The following is a 19,417-nucleotide window of genomic DNA, read 5'->3' on the forward strand; positions in this document are numbered from 1 at the left end:
GGGAGTGATTTTGGCTCTGATAGAGCCAAAATCACTCCGGAGCTTGCGGTTGAAAACCTCAACCGCAGGCTCCGGCTCGCAATTTCGATGGTCGCGATGGTCACAACCATCGCGGCCATCAAAATGCACGCTCGTATAGCCTGTGGGTGGTGACCCACAGCTATACGAGCGTCCAGGAGGACGCTCCATGAAAATGGAGCCCGGCCCTCATTCAGAGCGTGCGCTCTGCTCAGAGCGTACGGCTCTGAATGAGGGCCTTTATTACTTTTTAGGGTCTCCTAATATTTTTTAAAAGACCTTTCAAATAACGCTTGGTGGTCATGCCTGGGAACACCTCATTACTTTAAATAGCAAAGCAGTGACTTTGTTTAATCTAATACCTTATAATTGAAGTTTAGAACTTTACCTCAGATGTGTCACTTTTAAGTCCATTGATGCACAATGAATGAATGAGGAGAGAACAGGGCCGCCATCACGGCGGCAGCTGCATTATGAATATGGGGCTGGGCGCTAGCCAATTGGAGCTCACAGAACAGCAGCCAATCAGGGGTGGGTACACTTGATGGCTGCTGGTCCACATGCTGTGATTGGCTGGTGGCCAGCGCCCTATTCCAAATGCTGCAGCTGTCTCAGCCACTAATGTACTGATGCTGGAGCAGTGTAGCTCTGGCTGGACAGGTGATACAGCAGTGGCTAAAGATGGGGTTTTCAGCAGCTGCTCAGCTCTGGCATCACCGAGCACGAACCCACCCCCTGCCTGGCAGGATCAGCAGAGGATAGGTGTGATCGGGTTACCACAGTGAGTTCTGCACGGAGCACCGACCTTGGGACAGGCTGGATAGGGCAGGTGTGCAGTTTGCATATAATCTGCCTGGTGTAAATGTTACTGTAGTTATATATATATATATATATATATATATATATACCGCCCCCCTATAACAAACATCTAGATCCACCCCTGATCCAGGTGCATGGATTATGGAATAGTTCCTGACTCAGGGCCTGATTCAGAGCCGCTCGTAAGCGGCCACTTGTTCGTTCTGAGCGATGTTCGCACATCTGTGCAAGCGAATGGTTTGTAATACGCATGCGCGAACCCGTCAGTGCGGCCGAAAATCGTTAGTTCACTAAATAGCGAATGCCTGCTATTTTGAGTGACAGGATGAGGTGTATGTGGGTGGTAACAGGGAAGGTGCTTGAAAACGGGGAGTGGAGATCAGAACGCAGGCGTGCTTAAAGGTCAAAACGGGCGTTTTAAGGGTGTGCATAATTAATACAGCAGCGTCATCGACCACGTCACCTGGTTGTTTTATAGTCAGAACTGCTCGCAATATAGTCTTAGGAAAAACCAACCACAAGAATAGCGAGCAGTTCATACGCTGTTCGATGTATTCGATTAATCAAATAAATAGCGGACATGACATATGGTGCGAGCGGCAAGGGGGCGTATTTTACAAAATTTCTACTGCAATTTTTGCTCGCTCGTTCAGACATAGAGGCGTGAACAGACCGCAAAGAGCGAACGGTTCATTTGAATAGCCACCCCCTTTTTCTGAACGAGCGAGAGCTAATTGCGTCCGGCTCTGAATCAGGCCCTCAGTCCTGTATCCCCTACTAGTCTAGCCTTCCCTGCCCTATTCCCCCAATTAAGGCCTAGCCTTCCCTGCCCTGTGCCTCCCCCCACCATGTCTAGCCATCCCTGTGCCCTAATAGGTCAAGCCCTGGCTATTTCAATATATTTTATATGTTAATCCAGGTTTTCTCTTATTTATGTATGTATGTAGAGTCGAAGTGGCTTTTGCTATATATTTATTATAGATTCTGGTTTTCTGTATGTGTCATATTACAGCAGTTTTCGCCTATATATTTAAATAGTTTGCTATATTATATGATAGAGTGACATGTTATAATAACACCCACCCTAACAGCCTAAAATTTGTGAATTTTTAAACTGGTCACTAACTGATGCCCAACCTCCATGGTAGCTCCACCCACATGTCAAAGCCAGTTGATTGGCTGAGACCAGATCTTAAGTCAATATCGGGTGATGCCATCTTGTGTTGCCCCTGATCACGCCATCTTGCGTCGTCAGCATGAAAACATTGTGTGCAATGCTATATGCGATTATTAGCGTCGTGCGTCTGCATTTGCTACCGCATAATTGTTGAAAGTCCTACCATACCCCATATGCACATTAAATAAAACATAAAAATATATAAGACGCACAGCACACAATTGCGCTGTTTATCAAAGCACTCTACACATAAACGCACCACGCATATTAGCGACTTTATGCAATATTCTCACACTTACACATACCAAAACTTATAAAAAGGTTCCTCCACATTAAAAGGTTAATATTAGAGGTTTTATTAGCGAATACTTATGTTGTGAATTGTAATGTATACAATATTTAAGGTACATAAGCTAGTAGACACATCATGATTGGTACCATTCTAAATCACTGATTTCCAGTTCGATCCACAAGGAAATCACATCATGCGTTCTCAAGATATGAACTATATGAAATTAGTGGTTAGAATGTGAAGCTGTATGAAGTATTTTTTACTAGTTTAAACCAGTTCTTCAGTGGGAAAACCACACAAAGCAACATCTGAGGAACTGGGACATACCCCTAGTGATGCTATATGAACTGTCCAATGACCTGCATCATACCTGAATGTCCAGGAGCAAGATCCAATGGAAACCTGTTAACTAGTTTCTTTGTTCTGGGAGGGTATATAGCTTGCATACTGGTTCTAGTATACAGCCATTCTTCTTGGATGACCACAGGCTTCTGGACTGATGACTGTATGCTGGGACCAGTGCACACGCGTATGTATTGGGCTGTATCGTATATTCTGTATTTAATTGTCTTTGCGCTAATTGTGCTAGATGAAAGCATGTAACTTTCTTTTATTGCAATAAGAACTTTTTGCGTGTTTGAACCACAATTATTGTCTGGACAGCGATTATTTAAATCTAGCAATTTAAGGGTATTCATATACATTATCCACAACTCCTCCCACATTTACCTAAAGGGGTGGGGGGGCCCTGTCTATTTTGTCAGCACCGGGTCCCACAATTTCTGATGGCAGCTCTGGGAGAGAAGGAGGGAGGGGATCAAAGAGAAGAGGGGAGAGGAAAGTGCAGATTAGAGAGGGTAGGTGACAGAAGCCAATAAGAAAGGAGTGCGCAGGGGCAAAGAGCCAAAAAAAGGGTAGAAAGTGAAGGGATTTATAGGGGTGAGAAGTGAATGTACAGTAATAAATCTGACAGGAAATGGGAGGTCACAAAGGAGAGGGGGGGTGAGAGCCGCACATGATTTCAAATAGCTTTAAATGTAAGTGTAAAAAGGGGAGATGACAGAAGATGATCACATAGGAGGGAGAGATAGGAGGCAATCTGGGCATCTTGAGGGAGCATGAAAAGTAGAAATGGAACTCAGATCCATAACTTACTTAGGATATAGAGCAAACAAACCAAGATAAAACTAACAGGCAGCTGTCACACTGAGTAGCACCCATGAAATCCGGAACCTTGGAGGGTGCCCTCTGTCCATTTTGTCGCACGGAGCTCATGCTCCACCGAGACCACCCTTGCTGCTCCCCTGCAAGTGAAATCTATGATCAGTGAAAACATTCTTTAGCATTTTTCAAAGTTTATTCCATAAGACATAACTCTCCAAGTTCTTCAAGGGTCTATTTATGAAGCTGTGTTAGGAGATAAAGTGAATGGTTATAAGGTACCAGTCAATCAGCTCCTAACTGCCATGTCACAGGCTGTGTTTGAAAAATGGCAGTTAGGAGCTGATTGACTAGTACCTTATCACCGTTCACTTTATCTCCTAACACAGCTTAGTAAATAGTCCCCTAAGTGCTTTCTCTTTCACCTAGATTGGGAGAGATACACTACATAGGACACCCACTGACTGTACTGTTTTTTTATTATACTCATCCTTAATGTATGGTGCAGTGGGTGAGCCTGGCACAGCAGGGATTACAGGCAGTGGGGGGTGCTGCTGCTGTATCAGAGGCAAATCTATAATGGGCGCATGGTGTGTGGTGCACTGAACACCCTGCATGCATATTATCTAAAACTTATCTCTCAGAGGTCCCACGTCAGGGGTCTCAGCACTGCTCAAAATGCCAGAAAATGGCCGCCATGACCACTTTTTCCGGTGTTTTGTGCATGTGCAGTGAGGAAATGCACAGTAGACTCTGGGCACACTCTAGTGCCCAGAGTCTACTGATGCTGCATTGGCCGGCCAGCCATGTCAGTCTGCAGCTGGGGAGAGAGGAGGGGGCCCCAGATGGGGAACTGCAGTTGCTGTATCATCTCCTCCCTCCAGCCATATGCTCTGCCAGGGTGAGTGTCTGGGGGGCTGATCCTGTGTTCTCTGCTCAGCCTGCAGCAGGTGAGTCACTACTCAGATAACAGCAGCCACTGGGCCTGATTCAGAGATGTACATTCATCCGATGGTGAATGTACATCTCCGATGTGCATGTGCAGAATGGGTCCTTTGCTTACACTCGCAGTTCCTCCCCAAGCCGCGGCATTTGGGGGGCAGGGGGCATGATTGATCACCATTCCCAGAAACTGGGGAATGTTGTCCCTGTTTTCTATTAGGGACAAGACCAGGGTCTGCATTAGCGGATGCAGATTCCTGGACTCTTATCTGACTAGCAAACGGTCAGGCTTCAGGAAGCTTTAACTGCACCCTGACCAAAGGAGCGACCATCATGACCATTGGGCAAGATGGTTTTGATGGTGATCCCTTCCTGTGATGTCGGTCACAGTGCTAGGATCGCAAGTGCAGTTTCTGACACCTCCTTCTGCATTTGCATCTCAGTTGGACAGATTTGCACAGGCACTTTTGTGCAGCTCTGCAAATCCATCCATCTCTGAATCAGGCCCACTATCAGGATCCCCAGGAGGGTGGGTCAGTGCCATGCCCTATCCCATAAACACCTGGAGAAACTCCATCTCTGGGCTTGGGATGAGATCTGCCTTGGGGGTTTTGGTGCAGTGAGAGGGGGCATGAGTGAGCCCTGGGCTGCCCCAATGTCCTGCAAGCAGCGGAGGATGGCGCAACATCCACAGTGAGTGAGGGGCTCTTCTACTGCTTCATCTATGGTGTAGGGGTGCCCCGGGTGCGTGAGGTATGGCTGCTAGTCCAATGCCCAGCCTGGGAGGGCTGCACCTTCTTTCCCTTTCTGCAGCAGCAGGAGCCTTTCTCCAGAGTGTCCACCTAATGTAAAATAGTTCAGTTAGGGGAAAAGTGTCCAACTTTTTCCCTACACTAAAATGACAGTCACATTTTATGATAAAAATCAAACATGTTTGATTTTTCTAACTAGTTGTGTTGACAGTTTTTTGCCTATTTTTAGCATGTGGGAGTAAACAAATGATTATTATTTGCTTCCACACTCTGGGCCTGATTCAGAGTTGGGAATAGAGAGAGATGTAGCACTTAACTGTGTACCTGGGCAAACCATGTTGCAATGCAAGGGGTGTAAATAAATTTTTTTTTACATGTAGGGTAAATACTGGCTGCTTTTGTATGTAGCTCACAAATACTGCACAGCTTTATTATTACACTGCAATTTAGATGTCAGTTTGGACACCTCCCTCCCAAATCTAAATCTCTCTGCACATTTTAAATCTGCAGTGCAGCATGGTTTCACCAAGATGATCAGTTGAGAGAGATATCTCTCTCTATTCCCAAGTCTGAGGGGGTCATTCAGACCCGGTCACAAGCGCTGAGCGCTCGCAACCGGGTCGATGTTTCCACACTGGGCATGCGCACGTCGGAGCCGGCTCTGACATGCACATGCGCAAGACCCGGCTAGTGATGGGCGCTCCGTCGCTAGGGGTCTCGCACCAAAGGGGGCGAGCTGTCGATGGTGAATGACAGATCGCCCCATTTGGGAGGCGGGCAGGGGGCATGGTTGGCCAAACGGAGGCATTCCCGATGGAACGCTTGCCATTTGGGGGCGGTCCCACTGACATCAGCGATAAGAGCAGGAAGCTCCCTGGGGCTTGCGAGTGCCGAGACCCAACCTTAGGGTCTCGTCACAAGCCCCGATGGTCGCGATGGTCTTGACCATCACGACCATCACCCTGGTCAGTCGCTAGAGCTGTGGGTGGTAAACCACAGCTTAGCGATCAACCAAGAGGCAGCACTACAAGATGCAAGCAGCCGCCCTCATTCAGAGCGACCACTTGCATCTAACGACTGCCTCTGAATGAGGTCCTGAATCAGGCCCACTGTCTGATGATCGTTCAGAGTGATATTCTGATGTATGCAAGTTTTATTCATCTGAAATTACCATAAATGCTTATCAATTCAGTTCCATGCATATAAGTCATAACCCTGGTTAGCATTAGAGACCAGTTTGATTAAAAATAAGTAATCATCAGCTTATTTCTTGAATAGTATAAATGCTGTTTCTACAGATACAATTTAGGCTAAGTTTTCTAAAGTATAATTACAGTAGTAAAATATTCCAAAGAGCGAGTCTCTGCTCTATCTCATCTAGATTGCTTGGCAAGTTAATGATTCTAAACTATATTTTGTTTTGTTTTTACTACAGACATAATTGACATGGACTTTAAACGTTCGCAATTGCCAGAATGTCCTGCATTACCTTCTGATTTAGGTAAGCTTGAAATAATGTTTATCTGGTTCGACAACTGGAAAGGAGGAGAAAAGGCTGCACATTAGCAATTGTATTGTATTTTTCATTGATAAATTCAGATGTGCATGTTAGAATGTTATAAATCCACCAAATCTATTAAGCTAGAAATTTTACGCAAAGTATAGAGATGCTCCCAAGAGCAAAAACTGAAATGATCAAAAGGGGAAATGTAACACCCACAATTTGGTGGGATGTTAGTGAGTGGATCGTACCAGCTGTTCTTCTGGAACCTGCTTGGAAGTATTCCTCTGGATGGATCAGGGCCGTTCCACTTCTAGGCTCCTCCTACTATGGCAGAGAGACAGGAGACCCCAGCATAGTAAACACACTTTGGGGAAAGTGATGTTAATTTGATTATGCTAAGACACTTTGTCATCAGTAGCATATCTAGGGGGTGTCGAGCAGGGCATGTGCCCTGGGCACCATGGCAGGATTGACAGAGAGGGTCACTGTCTGTCCTGCCACATTAATGGAATGGGTATGAAGTCCAGGTAGCCAAATAGCCACCAGCTCATATCCCGACGCAGGCAGCCCAAAGGGAAAAGATTCCGACTGGGTAATTAACTAGCCTAACCCTCCCTTAGTGGTGCTTAACCTTAACCTCCCCCCCAAAAAAACCTAACCCCGCAATGTTCTCTAAACCCAACCCTCCGCCACCACAGCTAATGCTAAGGGTTTCCCGAACTCTCCTCATTCGTGCAGCTGTCCTTCAACATTCTGGTGTCTTGATTAAGATAGGCATCAGTATTTCAACACCTATCTTAAGTCCCTTGCCAGGATTTGGATGTCAGTATTGAGACCACCTGCTGCTGTAGAGGTGGTTATTAATGTGCTGCTCTCTCCTAACCTTCCACTGCTCTGACTAAAATGTCAGTAGTGAATAGCTCAATAGTCTTCCTCTGCTCTTAACAGTGTCCTCCATTGATTTGACCCTTTATATCATATACATTGAAAATTAGAGAGATTCAATTATTTTCCTTTTTTTTCTAATATATCTCTTCCCCCCACAATACCCACCACATACCAATCACCACCCACTGATTCCCATATGTCGACCGTGCAGTAAAAGAGTGCAAACACCATATCAATCACAATGCACTATTCACAAGGTCATTTAGATATATGCAAGTTACTTTGCCCACAATGTTTATTATAGAGATGAGCAGTTCGGATTCTGAGGAATCCGAACCGCTCCGAACACAAGTTCGGGTGTTCCCACCTGACTCAGATTCCACCTCGAGGCCGAACGTCACCCGGCCAATGTCGGATTCTCGCAAGATTCAGGTGATTTTCAGCCTATATAAAAGGTGCGGCGCCCTGGACTTGCAGTCATTTCGCTGAGAGACAGGACGAGTTAGTAGTTCAAACTCCTTGCCGCTGGACTTTCAAGGGCATTAGCCCTCTGTGATATAATAACCTCCGTGACTTCTTCTCTCTACTGGGCAAAAGCCCACTGTGTGTGCTCCATGACTGGGCTATATACAAGCTCCGTGACAGTGACATATAACTCAGTGACTTTACTGGGCATAAGCCCACTGTGTGCATACGAGATCCATGACTGGCCATTTGTAAAGCTCCGTGACTTTACTGGGCATAAGCCCACTGTGTGTATAAAAGCTCCATTACTGGGCAGAAGCCCACTGTGTGTATACAAGCTCCATGGCTGGGCATAAGCCCACTTTACTGGGCAGAAGCCCACTGTGTGTATACAAGCTCCATAACTGGGCATAAGCCCATTTTGTGTATACAACCTCTGTGACTTTACTGGACATAAGCCCACTGTGTGTATACAAGCTCCGTGACTGGGCATATGCCCACTGTGTGTATACAAGCTCCATGACTGGGCATTAGCCCACTGTGTGTATACAAGCTCTGTGTCTGGGCATAAGCCCACTGTGTGTGTACAAGCTCCTTTTCTGGGCATTAGCCCACTGTGTGTATACAAGTTCCGTGACTTTACTGGGCACTAGCCCACTGTGTTTATAGAAGCTCCATGACTCCAGTTCACAGTGAGTGGTGGTAATAAATAAATATTATAAATAAATACATAAGTCTATTACTAAGTAGTTTTTGTAAAATTTTGTGATTTTGTTAATATGGATCACGACAACAAACCTAGAGGAGAGCTGAAGCAACAAGCAAATGCTAGCACTGCAGATGCTGGAAGTCCATTACTAACATCTAAAGCTGATGCTCAAGGGCGTAGAGGCTTTAAAAAATTAGGGTATCTGAAATAAAAAAATCTAGATTTCACAGGAGTAAAGACAAAAAAAACCTCTAAAGACTATTACTAGTGCAGAAAAACAGAAAATTGGCAATATACCATTCACCACATGTAGTGGCAAGAAAAGGCTCAGGCATTTCCCTTTATTTCTGACTGGTGGTTCTGCAACTGTCAGTGAGGCATATTGTGCCTCTCATGACAATAAAAGACCTTTTCAATCTGACTATAGAAGAAGTGTAAAAAAAATGTACAACCAATAAGGCAGTACATCAAACTGTGTTTTCATAAACACAAATGTCAGAAATCCCTAAGGAGAGTCTAAGTGGGTTCACGAGTGGTATTGCTATGTGTAAGCCTGACCTTTTAGAGAAGCCACCCTCCACAGTTTCTGTTCCATCTGTATTTGTAGGGATGAGCAGTATTCCTGGGGACATAGACATTGAGGATGCCACCACGGAATTGCAAGAGGATGAGAGGAATATATGTGCAGCTGATGAGGATGTTGAGGATGAGGATCTTGTTTGTATAAGTCAGGCACCAGTGGAAGCAGCTCTTGGCCAATATAAGAAGGCCATTGCCATGCCTGGGCATAGAACCATTAAATTCACATATTTTTTGTGTGGAATTATTATTACCCAAATCCTGACAACACATGTCAAGCCATTTGTAGCCTTTGTTGGACCACAGTAAGTAGAGGTAAGAACGTTAAGCATCTAGGAACCTCCATGCTATTACGTCATCTGCAGCGAGCTCATGACAAGTGTTTGATAACATCAGAAACTACTGCTAAAAATATAACAACAAGAAGTCCAGCATTAGATAGATGCCTTCTGTCTACTAAATCCCAGCACCTGCAATCTCCACCGACAGCACCTTCAACCTCAATATCCTCAGGAACGATCAGTGATAGTCCAGCATCCAATATGTTAATGCTAAGTCATGGTGACTCCTCCACTTTCCAGGACACCTCAGAAGAAACTGGATCTTTGAGTGCTAGGCCTGCTGCTGCTGCTGGGGGTGGATCTTCATCCCAGAAGTGGACCAAGAAGACTACTGGTAGTAGTTTACCAAAAAACAATTGACTGTTAAAGAATCTCTTGCAAGGGGAAGCAATTATGACAGCTCTCACCCTGTCGCACAGCGGATCACTGACACCATGACGGCTATGCTAGTATTAGTTCTGCTTCCAATATCCGCAATTAATGCAGTGGGATTTACACAGTTTATTGAGGTGCTGTGTCCCCGGTATCAAATTCCATCTCGGTTTCATTTTACCCGAAAAGCCATTCCTTGGCTGTACCAGGACGTTAAACAGAACCTAGTTATTGGCCTACAAAATGCTATTGTACCCACTGTCCACTTAACGACAGATATGTGGACAAGCGGTAGTAGGCAAACTAAAGATTACATGACTGTGATGGCTCACTGGGTGGGTGAATCTCCTTCAGCAGCAGCAGAAGCAGTATCTAACAACAACACCAGCTCATTCAGAGGCAAGCAACTCTGTGCATCACCAGATTCAATAAGAGGCATACCGCTGACAACCTCTTAGAAAAACTTAGAGATGTCATAGAAACATGGCTTACCCCACTTGGACTCTCCTCAGAGTGTTTTCTGGTGCTCCAAACTTCGGCATGCAGTCGCTGAATGGCGAAAGTGGCCGGAAATTTTTTGTGCCACCCAAAGTGTCTCCTGCACGTCCCTGTCATTTTTTCAGAGAATTCTGCACCACCAAATTTATTGTGTAAGCAAAACATGGGACATGCTGGAATTTTCCAAATGTAATGCCCGCACAATATTGGTGGTGTTGTCAGATATCACAAATTCCCAGGAGAGTCTAAGTGGGGTAAGCCATTTGGCGATGATTTCCCTCAGTTTCTATAAGCGGTTGTCGGTGGCGTGCCTCTTACTGAAACCGATGATACACAGCGTAGCCTGCCTTGGAACGAGCTGGCATTTCTAAGATACTGTTACTGGTGATGCTGCTGTTGTTGCTGTATAAGGCCTCAGTTATCTGCTTTGCTTCAGGATAACTGCTGTCATACTTCATCCTCCTCACTAAGGACTGTTGGAGGGTCAATTGCTTAGTAAAAGAAGTAGTGGCGTTCCTACTTCCTCTCTGGGATGATGAATGACTCCCAGCTGCAACAGCAGCAGCAGCAGTTGGCGTAGCAATGCAGGATCCTCCCGAGGAATCCCGGATAGGGGAGTCAGTCATGCCAGTGACATGGCATGCAAGACTACTTCCGTTCCTGACTGAGGAGGAAATTGACGAGGAGGGAGTTGACTGTGTGGTTTGCAGGCTCTTGGATACAACAGGACAAAGGGATTTAGGTGTCCCTGGACTGCTTACGGTCTTAGCCACATTTTCTGAACTTGACAGTAACTTTTTATGAATGCGCTGTAGGTGACATATAAGGGAGGATGTTCCTAGGTGGTTAATGTCCCTACCCCTACTTATTTCACCTTTACATATGGTACATATGGCAAGACAGTTGTTGTCCGGATTTGGATAGAAATATTTCCAGACCAAAGAGGTGGAATGTTTGGTCTTCTGCCCAGGCATGACCGTGATGGGATTTTTAATCCCATGGACAACAACTGTCTCCCCCGGTGCCTGATTTAAACAAACCACATCACCATCAGAATCCTCCTTGTCAACTTCATCCTCAGTACCAGTTACACCAATATCCTCATCCTGTTGTTCTTCAACAGTGGCATCTTCAATTTGAATATCAGCAATTGGGTGCTCCTTCCAGCACTTGCAGAGGGCGTGCAAATGGTTGAAGGAGCCACCTCTTCCCGTCCAGTGTTGGGAAGGGCAGGCATTGCAACCGTCGTCACACTTGGACTCTCCATGGGGATTTGTGAGCACAGTTCTGTGGACAGAGCACTCCCTGGACAACACTGCAGCACACTTTTAGGACTACAGCCTTCATGGGACACTGCACAGCCAGCCCCTATGGACTTTGGAGTGGACACAGCCCCTGTGGACAACAGCAGCACAACATAGCCCAGCCAGCCCCTATGACAGCAGCACAACACAGCCCAGCCAGCCCCTCTGGACTTTGGAGTGGATACAGCCCCTATTGACAACAGCACCACAACTCCCAACCTCCCTCTTCACTATCCACAGCCGCAATGTAAAATGCGCCAACTCAGGGACCTTTTATAGAATCCAAAACCTGCGAGATCTGACAGCAGGATGATGACGTTTTGCCTCCATTTCAGGTCCGAGTCAGGCAGGAAAACCCGAGCATGACTCAGTTCCCAGCTCGGAACGGGTGGGCTCGGGGGGGTTCGGATTTCAGAAATCCCAACCTGCTCATCCCTAGTAGTTAGTACAGCATCTGCTGTCAGGGTTCCTCCTGTGATTACACCATGATGCATATAGCAGTGCAAAGTGCAGGGCCGTTGCAAGGTTTCTCAGCACCCTAAGCAAAACTTCAGCATACTCCGCCCCAACACCCCCCCACCTGTAGGGACGCTGGAAGTGGGTAATGGCGCGGCATGGGCAGTCACAAAATGTCTCTAATTTATGTGACACTGACTGACTCAACGAAAATGTGTCCTCAGACAAAATAATTTTAAAATCTTCCCTGTTTGTGCAAAAAGAGGTCAGTGCCAGCCTATACACGCAGGGGACAATTCCAGCCTATCCCCACAGGAGGCAGTGCCAGCACTCATCCTGAGACCGGACACAGCTGTTCTCTGTAACATCTGAGTCAAAGCTGCCCACACGGAGCTGCTCGCTAGCTGGTCCAGTTCCACGTGCAGGGCCCTGGCAGCCCATACTCTCTGCACCGGGCCAGCAGTTTCACCACTCCATACAGCTGCTGCCTGACTTGTGGCTCCACCTGCTTGGCCTTGATCACAATCATGTCTGGGTCCCACCCCCTAGCCAACTCCCTCTCACAAACATTAACCCCAGCCCAGCCCCTTTCACTTACTTCTCACACATATATGCTCCTGCCCCAGCCACCTCCCATTCACATATATACCCCAGCCACCTCAGTCTCACATATATACCCCAGCAACCTCACTCTCACATATATACCCCAGCCACCTCACTCTCACATATATATATATATATATATATATATACCATAGCCCTGCCCCATTCACCTACCTCTTACACATTTATACCCCAGCCACCTCCCTGTCACACATACACCACAGCCCTGTGTCTGGCCCCAGTCATATCTCTACCTCTCCTCCTGGTAGAGCAGTGCAGCAGCTGGTGGGGTCAGCCTGGCTCCAGTTCTATCAGGTTTTATGTTGAAGGCTTGGAGTCGGAGGTGCATGTGAGGCTGAGGGCAGGGCTGCCGGACTGTCTGAGAGGCGAGCCGGAGCTCTGCATTGTCTGGTGCACTGGACTTAGTGCACACTGGCACCTGGGGGGGGGAGCTGTCACTGTATGCATACAAGCATGTGAGTATTGCTTCTGACTGGGACACTCTTCTCCCCCTTCCTCTCCCTGCTGGCTGTTATCCTGCGATAGCCCCCGCCCCCATACCAATCGGAGGGTAGGCAACTATGTAGCATCGTCTGAAGGAAGGATGTCACTTTCAGACATCCTTCATTTTTTTCAGCATCAGAAGCCACCCCTTAGGTCCCGGCACCCTTAGGCAGCTGCCTAAAGCTTCCTAATGGAAGCGCCGGCCCTGGCAAAGTGACATCAGTGGGAAACTGCTGATGGTAGTGCAGTGTAATTTAAGACCATAAACGGTACCTGTATAAAATGATTCCCATGGTGGCTGAGGTAATTGGTAGAGATGTGCGCCGACCCCCGTTTTTTGGTTTTGGATCTGGATCTCTCCTGGTTTTGGATCTGGATCTGGTTTTGGATCTTTTTCCTTGGTGTTTTTTTTTCGGTTTGGGTAGTGGTTTTGGATATGTATTTTTTCCCCAAAAAAATATAATCAGCAAAAACCATATTTTGGGCCTATTTTTGTTCCTACAGTATTACTAACCTTAATAACAATCATTTTCAGGAATTTCTATGCATTTTTAACCACCTCACAGCTCACAATATTGATTTCACTATTTTTCACCAGTATAGGCCAAAGGCTGCAGCAGGATGGCTGGCTAAAGTAAGCAACAGAGCAGTGGCACAAATGCACTGCAGATTAAAAAAATATAGGACATCTACAGTATGAAACATTGCCACACAGCAGTGGCAGACAGGATGGCAGTTTAATAAACTATAATAATGTCAGTCGGCAATGCCACAAATTGTGCAAAATGTAACGAAAAGTGGTGCAAGATGGAATTGTCCCTCCCCCCCCCTTGTATGTGGGATATTAAAAAGGACATGCACAGTTTAACAAACCAAGTACTTTAGCCACTAGGACTGACACTTTCGTGGCTGAACTCCTTGGTTTAATTGAGCCCCCACAAAACATTTTTTTGAAGGACTGCACCAGAACATGCAATCCCACCACTAACTGAAGGTAATCTGCTGTTAGCTGATACTGGAATGCTTGTTAATTTACAAATTATTATAATTATGTTAAACAAATTGCATGAACTCTCTGCAAATGAGAAAAAAACAGGGAGGAGATGCCTAGATGGTCAATGTCCCTTCCTCTGCTAACTTTGGCTTTACAAATGGAACAGCCTTCACAACTGTTGTCAGAATTAAGATTAAAATAATTCCACACCCAAGATGTGGCTTTTCTGGCTTTCTTTTTATCATGAGCAAGAACTGCTGCCACTGGTGGCTGATTTACACAAACCACATCCTCATCATTAACATCCACATAAGCATCAGAAAGGATGCAAATTTCCCCCTCATCCTCCTTTTGCACTTCCTACACACTATCATCCTAATTTTTTTATTATTTCACCATCTAATACTAGCACAGCCGTCATGGCGTCAGTGATCTGCTGTGAAACTGGGTGACAGCTGTTATACTTACTTCGTCTATCAAAGGACTGTTTAACAGTCAATTGTTTTTTTAAACTACTAGTAGTAGTCTTCTTGGTCCCTTTCTGGGATAAAGATCCACCCCCAGAAGCAGCAACAGGTGTAGAACTCAAGGATCCTTCTGTTGAATGATGGATAGGAGAGGAGTCAGTCATGCTTATGAAACTGGAGGCAGGACTACTTCCAATTGTGAATGAAGATGTTGATGATGATGCAGGTGTTGGTGGTGGAGATTGCAGGCACTTAGATCCAGATAGAAGGGAACATCTAGGTGACACTGGACTGACTGTTTTTCATTTCTTTGTACCCAAAGTTTTAGCATTTGAAATACCCTTTCCAATTTGATGAATGCGCTGCATGTGATGTAACAGGGAGGAGTTTCCAAGATGGTTAAGGTCCTTACCTCTACTCACTGTTACTTGGCAATGGTTACAAATGGCTTGGCAAAGGTTGTCTGGATTTGGGTTGAAATAATTCCACACAATGGAAGTGGATTTTTGGTCCTTTGCCCAGGCATGGCAACAATGGGATTTTTCCCACCATGGGCAACAACTGTTGCCTGATCTACAGTTTTTACACAAACATCCTCGCCATCAATATCCTCATCATCATCATCAACATCCTCATCATTCTTGTTGTTATCGCCAACTACATAAATATCCTCCTCATCCTCCTTGTGCAATTCCAAAAAAGCATCCTCGATTTCTACATCAGAAGGCACACAAATGGTGGAAGGAGGATCACCTCTTCAGACTTGGACACACTTTGAATCTCCTCGGGGATTGTAATTTTTCCGAGCACACAGTTGGTTCCGGTGTCTTACTCATCTAATCAATTTAATTTTTTTTTTCCTCTCCTACAAGCAGAGGGGCTTAAATTATCATTACAATCTTCAGTCATAATTACAGGCCAATGCCTTATCCTTTCCTTGCCACTTTATGTAGTGAATGGCATATTGCCAATTTTTTGTTTCTCTAACACTGACTTAGCTTTAAATTTTATTTGCTTTAACAGGGTAAAAGTAGATTTTTTTTAGCCTAACTTTTTGGGCTGACTTAAGCCCTGGTACATTGGCCTTCATAGATGACATTGATGACCTTGCATCGTCATCATGACTGCTGCTTGCAGCTACAAGACTGGTATGTGGATCCTGCTCTATGGTCATGTGACTGTCCTCCATACTCACTATGCACACAAATGTTTTTTTATTGGAACACTGGGGTGAACCCCTGTAAGAGACAGCAGCCCCTTGACAGACAGCATCACAGCACCCCTGCACACCTACACTGATGACAGGTGTGGCTAAAATGCACACAAAAATGTATTTTAATTTTTTTGGGGCAGCAGCCCCTTGACAGACAGCAACATAGCATCCCTGCGCACCTACACCAATGACAGGTGTGGCTAACATGCACACAAATAAATTGTTTATTTTTTTGGCCAGCAGCCCCTTGACAGACAGTAGCACAGCACCCCTGCGCTCCTACGCCGACAGGTGTGGCAACATGCACACAATAAAATTGTTTATTTTTTTAACATTGGGATGAACCCTTGAAAGAGTCAGCAGCCCCTTAACAGATAGCAGTACAGCACCCCTGCGCTGATGACAAGTGTGGCTAACACACACACAATTATTTTTATTAATTTTTTCACACTGGGGGTGGGTTAGGAGCACCCCTGAAGGACAGTACACCCGCTGGATAACACAGCACTATAGCCAGCTAGCTGTCTGTGGACAGGACAACAGCCAGCCTCTGTGGACAGGACAACAGATAGCCAGCCAGCCCCTATGGATAGTACAACAGCCAGCTAGCCATGCTATAGACAACAGTCAGCCCTTATGGACAGGACAACAGCCAGTCCCTCTGTAGACAACAGCCAGCTCTTATGGACATGACAACAGCCAGCCCCTATATGGACAACAGTAGTCAGCCCCTATGCACAGCATCAGCGTGCAACACCACAGATCCCAGCTCCCTCCCTCTTCACTCACCACAGCCAGAATGAAAAAATGGTGGCAATCACGGGACCTTTATAGAATCCAAAATCCACAAGAATCCGACAGCGGGATGATGATGTTTTGTCTTGTTTTCGGAACTGAGTCAGGCGGGAAAACCCGAACCGACTCAGATCTGCCTTGGATCCCCATAGTTCGGGTGGGTTCGGATCTCAGAGATCCGAACCTGCTCATCCCTAGTAATTGGTGGGGGTCCTCTGGGTGCACAAAGATACTCCAGCAGGAGGTTCAAAGTGCATTTCACCAGAGGCTTGGCCACAAAGGCTCAAAGTTCCCTAGGCTGGCAAGAAAGTAAATACCTATACTGGACCAATTGTAAAACATAATTAATGACGGACAGACAAGACAGTCAGTCAGTGTTAGCCCAGTTGTGAACCCCAGTAAGATGAAGAGTATGGAGTCGGCATATTCAGTATATCAGCATCATAAGATTAACATGCAGTATGAGCCTATCAACAGTTAGGAGCATACTTGCCGACATTCAGCTCCTTCCTTCCGAGAGAGAGCTGAATTGCAGAGTACTGTGGGGGTCATGGTCAGATGATAGTGCTGATTTGGGGGGCGGAGCCGGGGGCATGACTGCAAGATCACATCATCGCGACCCCGCCCCCTCTTCACAATGCCGGAATAAACAGTGTTGTAAAGCAGAGTGTGGGGCCATGATGACGCAAATCAGTGCGAATCGCATCACTGGGCCACCCTGCTGCGGGGGTTTCTCTATGTACTCTGGAGGGAGTCAGGAGGGACAGTGGATTGCCTGCCTTTCTGGGTGGCCAGGAGCGGCACCCGATATTCCGGAGGCTCCCGGACAAATTGGGAGGAGTAGATAGAGAACACTTTTTCGTCAAACTTAATTTGACAGGTACCACGCCCCCAGCACCTCCCATTACTCCGCCCCCCAGTCACTCCCCTTTTCCTCCCCCTTTTGATATCGCTTCATGTAAAATTTATATGGCTTAATATGAATTTTAATGTGGCGCGATATCTTTTTGATATCTTTTTGATAGGGTTTGATAAATAAATCTAAATCAAATGTATATAAATGCGATAGGTATTGATATAAAATGTGTTCAATGCTTAAACAGGTAGTATTGTTGTTAAACTTCGTGATAGCTATAAAAGTAAATACATCTTTATCTAACAGCCAGCCATGCCTACGAACAAAAGAAACGGTGCATCGCGCCGCGCCGCTAATCGAAAAAAGCGGATGAAAAAGACGTATTACACGGTATTGAACCCCGGCAGTTATAGCGGCTTTGATAAGTATTATAAGGCCAATAAAGACGCGTTTAAAAGAACGGAAATTAAAAAATGGATGCAAAAACAAGACGAGTATACGTTACATAAACCGGCTAGGAAATTCTATAAAAGGAACATGATCTGCGTATCCGATATAAATCAGCAATGGCAATGCGATTTGGTATCGCTGATAGACCTTGCGAAGTACAACGATGGTTTTAAGTATATATTAACAGTTACCGATATATTCAGTAAGAGAGCCTGGGCCATAAGCCTAACATCTAAGAGTGCAGCAGCCGTCGCTAGCGCTTTTGAAAAAATATTTCAACAGGGCTGCGTGCCAAAGAAGCTGCAAACCGACTGCGGTAAAGAGTTTCTAAACAAGATCCTAAAAAAAAGTAAGAAAAATACGATATACATCATTTTACAGCTAACAACGACGTAAAGGCGGCGGTTATAGAATGATTCAACAGGACTTTAAAAACACGGATGTGGCGCTATTTCACAGCGCAGAATACCTACAGATATATAGATGTTTTACAGGACTTCATATACAGCTATAATAACACGTATCATAGAACGATTAAGTGTACGCCGTGTGATGTGAATGCCTCTAATGCTTTGAGCATTTTTAAGATGATGTACGGCGAATACTTTAAAGCTAATAAAATACAGCCTCGACTAGCCTTCGGTGAGCACGTACGCATCTCCAAATATAAGGATATATTTCAGAAAGGCTATGAACAGAATTATTCTGAGGAAATATTCATCATACAGGCTGTGAACACTAAAGGTCTTAGGCCGCTTTATACGTTGGCGGATCTGTACGGCGAAGTTATAACTGGCAGCTTTTACCCCGAAGAACTTCAAAGCATCCCCAAAAACTATAACAGAACTTACAAGGTGGAAAAGATTTTAAAAAATAAGACGGTCGGCGGTCGGAAATACGCGTTGGTCAAGTGGCGCGGATACCCCACAAAATTTAACAGCTGGGTCGCTGCATCGGAGATAAAAGATATATAAAACACAACATCTGCTAAACAAGGAGAGATGGATGACAGATCGTTCTACATATCCTTACCCAGCAATGCCTCGGCAGACACATTCCCACAAAATAAGATTTCTAACTATACAAAAAAACTTGCAAAACTGATACACTTAAACGGCGAATGGGAGGTAGCTCTTACAGAAATACAATACCCCCACACCTGGAATACTTTGGATATACACGATTGTGTGTTGCAAATAACAAAGTGGGATAGCCAGAACCTGGATATCACGAGGGTGTGCATTAAACCCAGTTTTTA

General features: G+C 45.5%; 1 protein-coding gene across 2 annotated transcripts in view; it reads left to right on the plus strand.

The window, feature by feature from the left end:
• LOC148474195 (beta-1,4-galactosyltransferase 1-like) overlaps positions 1-19,417 on the plus strand; it is a 267,470-nt gene that overhangs the window by 112,414 nt on the left and 135,639 nt on the right. For both annotated transcript variants that reach the window (XM_088458969.1, XM_088458968.1), the window contains exon 2: positions 6,597-6,662. In XM_088458969.1, coding sequence (XP_088315095.1) covers positions 6,608-6,662 — 55 coding nt within the window. In that variant the 5' untranslated portion in view covers positions 6,597-6,607. The remainder of the gene's footprint in view (positions 1-6,596; positions 6,663-19,417) is intronic.

The sequence above is a fragment of the Taudactylus pleione genome, unplaced genomic scaffold (assembly GCF_031769625.1).
Source record: "Taudactylus pleione unplaced genomic scaffold, aTauple2 ptg000882l, whole genome shotgun sequence".
Taxonomy (NCBI): domain Eukaryota; kingdom Metazoa; phylum Chordata; class Amphibia; order Anura; family Myobatrachidae; genus Taudactylus; species Taudactylus pleione.